Raw genomic sequence first — 10,561 nt, 5'->3', positions numbered from 1 at the left:
ACCATCTCTCCCTGTAATTTGCCACTCACCATCACGTATCTGCCCCCGTTATCCGCCACTATAGTCTTTGCCTCGAACATTACCCGCTTCCCCACTAATATAGCCACCCCCCTGTTTTTCGCATCCAGCCCCGAATGGAACACCTGCCCTACCCATCCTTTGCGCAGCCTAACCTGATCTATCAGTTTCAGGTGCGTTTCCTGTAACATGACCACATCTGCTTTAAGTTTCTTAAGGTGTGCGAGTACTCGTGCCCTCTTTATCGGCCCGTTAAGCCCCCTCACGTTCCACGTGATCAGCCGGGTTGGGGGGCTTCCCACCCCCCCCCCCCCCTTGCCGGTTAGCCATCATCTTTTTCCAGCTTCTCGCCCAGTTCCCACGCGGCTGTATTTCTCCCAGACGGTGCCCCCCCGCCCATCCTTTCCCGCACCCACTCCCCCCTTTCCCCAGCAGCAGCAACCCCGTAATTCCCCCCTCCCCCCCCCCCCCCCGCTAGACCCCCCGCTAGCGTAATTACTCCCCCCATGTTGCTCCCAGAAGTCAGCAAACTCTGGCTGACCTCGGCTTCCCCCCGTGATCACGGCTCGCCCCGTGCGGCGCCCCCTCCTTCCTGCTTCTCTATTCCCGCCATAATTATCATAGCGCGGGAACCAAGCCCGCGCCTCTCCCTCGGCCCCGCCTCCCATGGCCAACGCCCCATCTCCTCTCCCTCCCCACCTCCCCCCATCACCACCTGTGGGAGAAAGAAAAGTTACCATACCGCAGGATTAATCATACAATCCCTCTTCGCCCCACCCCCCCCCCCCCCCACTCGTCCCACCACTTTGTCCAAACGTTCATTTTCGTAGTCCAATCATTCCAATTTTTCTTCTACAATAAAAGTCCACGCTTCATCCGCCGTCTCAAAGTAGTGGTGCCTCCCTTGATATGTGACCCACAGTCTTGCCGGTTGCAGCATTCCAAACTTTATCTTTTTTTTGTGAAGTACCGCTTTGGCCCGATTAAAGCTCGCCCTCCTTCTCGCCACCTCCGCACTCCAATCTTGATAGACGCGGATCACCGCGTTCTCCCATTTACTACACCGAGTTTTCTTCGCCCATCTAAGGACCATTTCTCTATCCTTAAAACGGAGAAATCTCACCACTATGGCTCTGGGAGTTTCTCCTGCTCTCGGTCCTCGCACCATAACTCGGTATGCTCCCTCCACCTCCAACGGACCCGTCGGGGCCTCCACTCCCATTAACGAGTGCAGCATCGTGCTCACATATGCCCCGACGTCCGCCCCCTCCACACCTTCAGGAAGGCCAAGAATCCTCAAGTTGTTCCTCCTTGCGTTATTTTCCAGTGCCTCCAACCTCTCCACAGATCGTTTCTGGTGTGCCTCCTGTATCTCCGACTTCACCACCAGGCCCTGTATGTCGTTTTCATTCTCTGCTGCTTTCGCCTTCACGACCCGAAGCTCCTGCTCCTGGGTCTTTTGTTCCTCTTTCAGCCCTTCAATCGCCTGTAATATCGGGGCCAACAACTCTTTCTTCATTTCCTTTTTTATCTCCTCCACGCAGCGTTTCAAAAACTCTTGTTGTTCAGGGCCCCATATGAAACTGCCACCTTCCGACGCCATCTTGGTTTCTGCTTGCCTTCCTTGCCGTTGTTCCAAAGGATCCGCTGCAATCCGGCCACTTTCCTCTCCTTTTTCCATCCGTGTCCAGGGGGAACACCCTTCTGGTTTACCGCACGGTGTTTTCAGCCGTTAAAATTGCCGTTGGGGCTCCTATCAAGAGCCCAAAAGTCCGTTTCACAGGGAGCTGCCGAAATGTGCGACTCAGCTGGTCATCGCCGCACCCGGAAGTCCAAGGGTGGGGATTCTTGAGTGAAGCACTGATCAGGGCCAACTCCACCTCCTCCTGTGGAAGACTAAGCCTCATGCAGCTGGAAGTGGTGCACAGAGCACAACTGGCAAGAACCAGAATGAACAGCTTCTTCCCGGACGTGGATAAATGTGAACAGTGCCAGGGAGGCCCAGCCAACCACACCTGCATGTTCTGGGCATTCCCCAGACTTGTCCGGTTTTGGACAGCTTTCTTTGAGGCAATGTCCAAGGTTGTGGGGTGAGGGTAGAGTCGTGCCCAAGAGTGGCAGTCTCCGGGATATCGGAACAGCCAAAACTATTCATGGGGAAGAGGGCTGATGCCCTTTGTAGCCACCTGGGTTGGCCACTTCCCGACTTAAAATGGAGATCCGCAAAGAATACAGGGAAATTCAGTCAAGTCAGGAAAAACTAGCAGGTGCAAGGTTTCCTGTGTATAAGAACTTGCAGAAACCCAGACAGCACTGAAACCAACAGCCATCTGCATATTAATGAGCGATCCCCGGGAACAATTGAAACATTTAAGGTGAATAAGGCCAAGCCAGACTCCTCGGTGCCAGCAGGAGCCAAGACAAAGGAAGGCCAACGGACACTTAGGGACCGTCCAGCGATCAGGGAACGGCTCCAGTATTGGAGAAATCGATCCAAGTGATCGGAACCTAGTCCTATCACTTGGAACCAGATAGGGGTCCGCCCCGAATGGCGCGAAGCCCCTGGGGACTATAAAGTAGAGTCCCCAAGTTCAATTTGTCCTTCTTGGCAGGGTCACTCAGCAGCTCGAACCAACCTTCGACAGTGACCTGCCTAGCTGCTGCATCAACCAAGTAAATCTCCAACGCATGCTACGAGATAGGCGCTCCTAGCTACCAGTCTATACCAGCTTTTGAATCCTGCAGTCTCAGAATCGAACGAAAGGCCATTTTTCCCCTGACCTAGTGGGCCAGTTCCAAGCTAAGTATAGAACATAGAACATAGAAAATACAGCACAGAACAGGCCCTTCGGCCCACGATGTTGTGCCAAACCTTTGTCTTTTAGTGTTAGAGATAGTGTAGTAAGTAGAGTTTTCTGCATGAGTAGTGATTGACTTGTGTATAATAAATGTGTTTTGATTTGAATGTTACTAATTGGTGTATTGAGTTATTGATCAGCACTTGAACTTGAACCTCGTGGCGGTACCATAAAGATACCTGGCGACACTAGAGCAAAGGTTATAGAAACAGAGCAAATTAAGTAAGGACACAACGAGCAACGAATTAAGAGCCAACCAAAGTTAGCAACACCTTGCATTTACTTGCCTAATCACCCACTGGAGAATCCTGCTCGGCTGGCGATCAGCAGCATCACACCTGGAGAAGATCAAATTCACTATCCAAGGGTCAGAGGATGGCTTCAAAGCGTGGAGGCCATTCACCAACTTGTTCCAGGACCTGTTCGAGGCCAATAGCCAATAGAGTGGGGGGAGGGTGGCATGGGGGAGCCAACGAGACTGCAGTGAACAGACAGGGAAGGGCGAGGAGGGGGGTGGAAGGTGGAAGGCCAGAGAGAGAGGAAGGGGAGGCTGGAGAACAGCCGAACCAGATATCAGGGGGCCTAGAGCAAGGCCAGAATAATCAGAGCCCCCAAAGAAACACCAAAATGATAGACGGGGGAGAAGGGAAGTAGAGCCAAATGACAAAGGGGGGGGGGGAGGGGGTGGCACCGCATACAGGTAAATAGAGGATAACTGCCACTGTATAATAAGTGATCTACGAAAAACAAGAGGGGTTGGGTGGCGGGTGGCAGCAAGGAGGGGGAACGTGTGTCATACCCTTGTTGATTATACAGTGTATAAAATGTAAAACAAATTCTGATGAAACGTTATTGACCTGAAACGTTAATTATTTCTCTCCCCATTGATGCTGCCAGGCCCGCTGAGCATTTTCTATTTTTATTCCAAATCCCAGTCGTTCTTCAGTATGTTGTCGACATTTAAGTCTGTCGCTGATTGTTGTGGAAGCACAAAAGGATTAAATGTAAAGACAACACCAGAGTTTCTATTTTGTAGACAGGTAAACATGTTGACAGCGAGCCTTCATATGATTCATTCGAAAACCGGGGTCGTTGGCAGAAATTCTTTGTGGCTGAGAAAAGGACCTCTGACTTGTTTACCTCGGTGGGTTATTTTATTGATAATTAGCAATACCTAGTTTCGATTTGAGTTATTTATTGAACCACGTAGGCCAATTACGGGCAGGAGTGAGAGAAAAAAAGAACCTTTAACCGATCGCTATCTGTTTCTGACTAAGCCACAGTTCCGGCTGCTGACCATAAATATCTCACAAATTACTGGAGCAACTAGTAGCTAATCAGTGTTTACTTCTTGTATCCGAGTGTGTGCACGTTACGCTTCCACGTTATGTTTTAGTCGTCGCCCCCCCCCCCCCCCCAATACGTATTCGTGGATTGAGAGGAATACATATTTCAGATGCATTTGTTGTTGAGCCCCCAACGGCCCAAATCTTCAAATGAACACAATCGCCGCCCATTCGTTGCAGTGTCCCAGTGATGCTGTGTGTGTGGAGTGAGGGCAGGCCGGTGCTCTGCTCCAACATGTGGCAGATTATTGTTACAAACCAGTGACGTAGACTGCCATTCATTCTCTTCCACTGAAGCCGAATCCACCACCTGCTGAATGGAGAAGGGGGGGAGAGACTAGAGAAGGACATCCATTCAATCACAAATAAGACCACAGAGCTGCGGTTCCTCAAATGGCAAGTCGAACCTCATGTTAATTCAATCGTAATCGTTTAATTGGCAACCGATTCTGTGGAATCAGATATTTATAAAGAGGGTGATGCCCGAACCCTCCCCCCCACCACACACATACACACAAACAGGCCGGGGAATGGGCGTTTCTGGGTTGGTGTCAGCCTTTGTTTACACCTGAAAGACGCAGGGTGTGTGGAGAGTGTTTGTGCGATCGGAGCGAAGGGGACGTCCTTCCTTCCTTCCTGCTGCACACAAACAGCCTCCCGCCCCGCAGCCTCAGTGCCTTCCTCCACCGTTCATTTTTTTAACCAGCACCCTTCCCCCCTCCAAAAAGAAATCCCCCGATGTTTTCACATATAAGCTAATGTGTCCGACCAGCTACCGTAAGAGAAAGGACGGAGAGGCAGAGAGGGAGGCGGAACCACAGCCGCCGGCAGTAGCAGAAAAACAAAGCGGAGATAAGATGCCGCGGCGGAGGGAGAGCTTCCTGCTGCTGGAGCAGGCCGTCACCGTCGACTCGAAGGAGATCGACGCTCTGGTGGCTAAAATCGGAGAGACTCTGCAGTTCCAGCGGATCCCCAGCGGCGGCACGAAGCAGCAGGAGCAGCAGTACCCACAGCAACAACAGCAGCAGCAGCAGCAGGAGCCGCGGCTGCCGGCCAAGTGTGGAATGTGTTGTATCGAGCGCTGGAAGGTTCCCAGTCGCAACAAGCCCTACAGCGTCCCGAGCCGCGGCCGGGAGCCGGGAGCGCCGGCCAAGCAGCCAGAGTGCGGGCCGCGCTACCGCCAGCACGCCCACCAGAAACTCGAGCAGCTCCTGTCGTCCGGCAACCTGATCAAAGAGGCAGTGAGGCGCCTCCATAGCCGACACCACTATGCGCACATCTACTCCGAGAAGCTGACTCTGTAACGGGGGCATTTGTTTGTTCAGCAGAAAGGCTGGAGCCCCGGGCGGGGGACAAGAAGACCCCCCCCCCCCGCCGCCGCCAAATAATATCTTTTAATTATAGAGCTCGGTGGCCGACTGTGCAAATACATCGAAACGATCGCCACCCGAATTGACTGACCGAGGCAGGGCTACCGTGTGACATTGCAAAGCTTAAAAAAAGATGTCTTAACGCACTGTACGATATTAGGTTAATAAAACCTTAGGGATCCACTTTTTTGCATCAGTCCAAACGACTGCAAAGTTATTTTTATTCTCAAAGAACGATGCAAAAAAAAAAGTAAATATTTTGGACGTTGACTTTTTTTTGAACGGGTATTCGTGAGGTTACGCAACACCATGTTTACAGCAGAGAATCACACAGCCTGGTGCTTGTTTTTTTGAAGTCGGACACCACAAGGTCGTTATCACGTCGACCTTGATTTTGTTGTTTTTTTTTGTTTCTCATTGGACTCCGTGTTTTGACTGGCCGCTTCCACAAATGGTTGAATTCCCCCAAACCGTTTTATCGGCGGTGAACTGAATAACACATGGCAGCTGAGCCGAGACAACCCCGCATTCCAACTCTCGACACAGTACACCAGGAATTCCGCGAACTGTTTACAGTGCGTGTCGTACCCCCACTGGCTTTGGGACCTGGTTCAATGGAGAAGGAGGGTTATGTTCGCAGTTATCCAATAGCCACTTAATTTTAGCTACAATAAATAAATGTATACTTCGTAACGGAGTTCTCTGTTGCTCCTGTTATACAGGAATTGACGTGTTGAATAAAATTAATGCAGTTAAACCACAGTTTTTAGTTTATTTTTTTAAAATCACGTTTTGCATGAGTTATAATTTGCGCGGGTCTATTCAGTTATAAAGGAAATAAGTGGTTTGGTGCATGATACCACAGGGGTATTAATTAGGAAATCGTTAAAGAGTTCAGTGGGTAATATGTATTCTGATGTCTGGAACACTTCGCCCATTTGTATTTAGGTCAGGTCCACACAGCATTGGTAGATGTGATGAACGTTTGCATGAAGAGGGGTCCTGTCCTCGTAAATCGAGGGATGCCTCGGGCTTTATTTTTTAAAAAAATGCAAGTTCTTTTAATGGACCACATGTGTCCCTTTAAATATTCAAATATTTTGCCATTTCTTGGAAGCTTTTGGTGGATGTTGAGCAAGCATAATTTGCTGTAAATTTCCAGTGGTATCTGTTGAATAGTAGAACTAATGCTGGACTGGCTGAACCATGTATTTTATTGTTGTACAATCCAATGTGGATTAATGGAATAGGAATTTACTAAAACAGGATAATTCAATGCACCTGGCATACTTTAAACATTAAAGTTCTTAGACATTTTTAACACCAATTAATTTAAACATCATCCAAATGACCTATTGGAAAAATGCCCCACCAAATGTTCAAATTTCTTTGGAGTGTTCCCAAATGGCTATATTATTTATTTTCTGCATAAACCTATCATCAGGTTATTCTGAATATGTTTTATATAAATTAATAACTTGTATTGACGAAAAATTGTGCATTTGATAAATCATTTTTACCTTTGGGAAGGTTCTTTTTTGTTTCAAAGATTTGTCAGAAAATTAGCTCAAAAGAAGCATTATTGATTGTAACAATTAGCGAGGAAGCTATATCCAATTTTACATTTCCTCCAACTTTCTATGGCCTTTCAGTGCTGTTTCAAAGACTGAAGTAGCTCACAAATCTGACTGGGTCAGCCATTCCTGTGCAATTGTATGAATCATGTTCTTCCAATACAATTGAAATTGGTAAATGTAGTTAAAATGCACAGGGTTTTGTATAGTTTTGCCCTTTGTCCGATTCCCTGAAGTTAGTTTTCTGAAGTTAAACTATCAAGTGTCAGGAAAAGGGAGGAACTTAATTAGCATTAAGACCATGAAAACATTACCAGTTCTGGGATGACCATGTAGCTATTCTTGGCTATTGAAAAACAAAAGTGACTAATGGGTTACAGGAAGACGAAAGAAATAGAAAACAGAGTGAAGATGAGACAATAATTCAAGTAAATGATAAAACAGCCTGAGGGGATTTTACGAAGTCAGAAGAGGAAAAAAATGAGACAAACCAAGTGAAATTAAATTATATCGTGAGTGCATCAAAGTTCAGACGGTATAGTTGCAACATGCAAAATTTGAAGAGAGCCATAGAAAACGCAAGTGAAACATGCAAAAATAATTTTTTATTCCAATTGTCCTTTATATATTTGCCCCAACCTTGCATTGAATGTACACACCTCACAGGATTGAATAATAGCTGTGGATAAATTGCTTTTGCCTGAGGGGCTGGAATTTAAGGCATCTAAACATTCCTCTGGGGAAGGAATTTGTTGCCCCAAACATATTCACATTTGTCAGTGTTTATATGTCTTTATCGTATAAACTATACTACATTTAGTATATTTTTATCATGTTCCAGGAAATAAGTTATTAATATATTGCATGCTGAATAATATGGTGCTTTGTCTTTTCCCACAGATTTGTGGGGCGTAAGTATCATTAATGATTAAAATAACAACGTATCTACCATTTGAATTTACAAAACATGAACACATAAAAAGTAGCAATATAACCCCAATGGGGAGCATTTAAACAAAACACAACACCTTAGTCTACTCGTACGATAATATAACCCAAGGGCCAACAGGAAAATGCCCATTACCTGGACCAGAGCTCTGGGCAATTTGCACATGTATTTCTTTCTCTGTAAAGATAGATTTAGCAAACAATAGAGCAAGCCTTGGTTTGAATCATTAACCTGCTTTATTCCATGCCTTTCCAATTTAAGCAGGTCATCTGCCCTGACTTAAAACAGGGTACTCTAAATTTACTTAAAAAAACATAGAAACATTAAAAATATGAGCAGGAGTAGGCCATTCAGCCCTTCAAGCCTGTTCCACCGTACATTATGATCCAGGCTGATTATCCAACTCAGTAAAATGTTTCTGCTATTTCCCCCCCCCATATCATAGAACACAGAACATAGAATTTACAGTGCAGAAGGAGGCCATTTGGCCCATCGACCCTTGGAAAGACCACTCCACTTAAGCCCACACTTCCAACCTATCCCCATAACCCCTCCTAATCTTTGAGGACACTAAGGGCAATTTAGCATAGCCAATCAACCTAACCTGCACATCTTTGGACTGGGAGGAAACCGGAGCACCCGGAGGAAACCCACACGGAGAACGTACAGACTCCGCACAAACGGTGACCCAAGCAGGGAATCGAACCTGGGACCCTGGAGCTGTGGAGCCACAGTGCTAACCACTGTGCTACCATGCCGCTATCCTTTGATTCACAGTCACGCTAAGAGCTATATCTAATCCTTTCTTGAAAATATACAATGTTTTGGCCTCAACTGCTTCCTGTGGTAGCAAATTCCACAGGCTTACCACTCTCTGGGTGAAGAAATTTCCCCTCATCTCAGCCCTAAAAGGTTTGCTCCATATCCTTAAACTATGACCCCTGGTTACAGACACCCCACCCTCAGGAACATACTTCCTCCATGTATCCTGTCTAGTCCTGTTAGAATTTTATATGCTTTCATATCATAGAATACCTTCAGTACAGAAAGTGACAATTTGGCCCATCGAGTCTGCATCGACCCTTTGAAAGAGCATCCTATCCCCTATTCTCACCCTAAGGGGCAATTTAGCATGTCCAATCCACCTTACCTGCACATCTTTGGACTTTGGGAGGAAACCGGAGCACCCGGAGGAAACCCACACAGACACGTGGAGAAAGTGCAAACTACACACACACAGTCACCCAAGGTGGGAACCGAACTCAGGTCCCTGGCGCTATGAGGCAGCAGTGCTAACCACTGCGCCACCATGTTGCCCCTTCAATGTGATTCCCATTCATCCTTCTGAACTCCAGCGAATATAATCCGAACCAACTCAATCTCGCCTCATAAATCAGTTATGCCATCTGAGGAATCAGTCTGGTAAATCTTCTCTGCACACCCTCTACATGTCACCTAACACTCAGGTAAAACAAGTCCAGGGAGTTCCTGTCGTAAAGTTGTGTGTGAGAGAGAAATGTGTCTTGGGAATTGTAGTTTTCCATTGCAAAATAACACCCAGGAATGTGCTTAACACCAGATTTTTATTATTTTATTTTATAAATTTAGATTGCCCAATTCATTTTTTCCAATTAAGGGGAGAATGTGCAAGCTCCACATGGACAGTGACCCAGAGCCGGGGTCGAACCTGGAACCTCGGCGCCGTGTGTCAGCAGTGCTAACCACTGTGCCACCGTTAACACCAGATTTATAAATAACATTTAAAAAAATTGAAATATATTAATATTACCCGGTTTCCTCCGGGTGCTCCGGTTTCCTCCCACAGTCCAAAGATGATTTAATAAAAATCTTGCACTAGCTTGGAATGAGACTTGTTTTGCACTGATAGGGAGAACAGGTGTTTCTGCTGAAGCTAAAAAGTGTTTACAAAGTGGTTTGATGTTAACCTTGGACATTGCAAGGGCAGCACGGTGGCACAGTGGGTTAGCCCCGCTGCATCATGGCACTGAGGTCCCAGGTTCGATCCCGTCTCTGGGTCACTGTCCGTGTGGAGTTTGCACATTCTCCCCGTGTTTGCTTGGGTTTCGCCCCCACAACCCAAAGATGTGCAGGCTAGGTGGATTGGCCACGCTAAATTGGCCCTGAATTGGAAAAAAATGAATTGGGTACTCTAAATTTATAAAAAGAAACCTTGGACATTGCAGTCAGTAAGTCAACAAGACTCAAAGACTATGGGAAATTACCACCAGTTGAGATGCCAATCATTGGAGATTCCGCTATGGACCCCCACCACCACTTTGTGTACTATTACACCAACAACAGCTTCAACAAGGGCTAGAAATCCCCTATTGGAGATAGAGCAAAGTGTAAACATTTGTAATGGAAATCATTCGGAATAAACCGTTTAGGGGGAAAAAATAAATTTGCCATCTTAAAGTTTGATCTG

General features: G+C 46.8%; 1 protein-coding gene across 1 annotated transcript; it reads left to right on the top strand.

The window, feature by feature from the left end:
* The first annotated feature begins 4,785 nt into the window (after window positions 1–4,785).
* gbp (glycogen synthase kinase binding protein) lies at window positions 4,786–6,349 on the top strand. The gene has a single exon (XM_072468052.1). The coding sequence runs from the start codon at window positions 4,981–4,983 to the stop codon at window positions 5,524–5,526; it is 546 nt and encodes a 181-aa protein (XP_072324153.1). The 5' UTR covers window positions 4,786–4,980; the 3' UTR covers window positions 5,527–6,349.
* The last annotated feature ends 4,212 nt before the right edge of the window (window positions 6,350–10,561 follow it).

This window comes from Scyliorhinus torazame, chromosome 11 (genome assembly GCF_047496885.1).
Source record: "Scyliorhinus torazame isolate Kashiwa2021f chromosome 11, sScyTor2.1, whole genome shotgun sequence".
NCBI lineage: Eukaryota > Metazoa > Chordata > Chondrichthyes > Carcharhiniformes > Scyliorhinidae > Scyliorhinus > Scyliorhinus torazame.
Note: the sequence above shows the minus strand (reverse complement) of the source record. Positions and strands in the feature narration are given on the sequence as shown.

Bases quoted from the DNA above. Each gene is read 5' to 3' on its own strand.
- gbp (XM_072468052.1), top strand. From the start codon at position 4,981: ATGTGTCCGACCAGCTACCGTAAGAGAAAGGACGGAGAGGCAGAGAGG.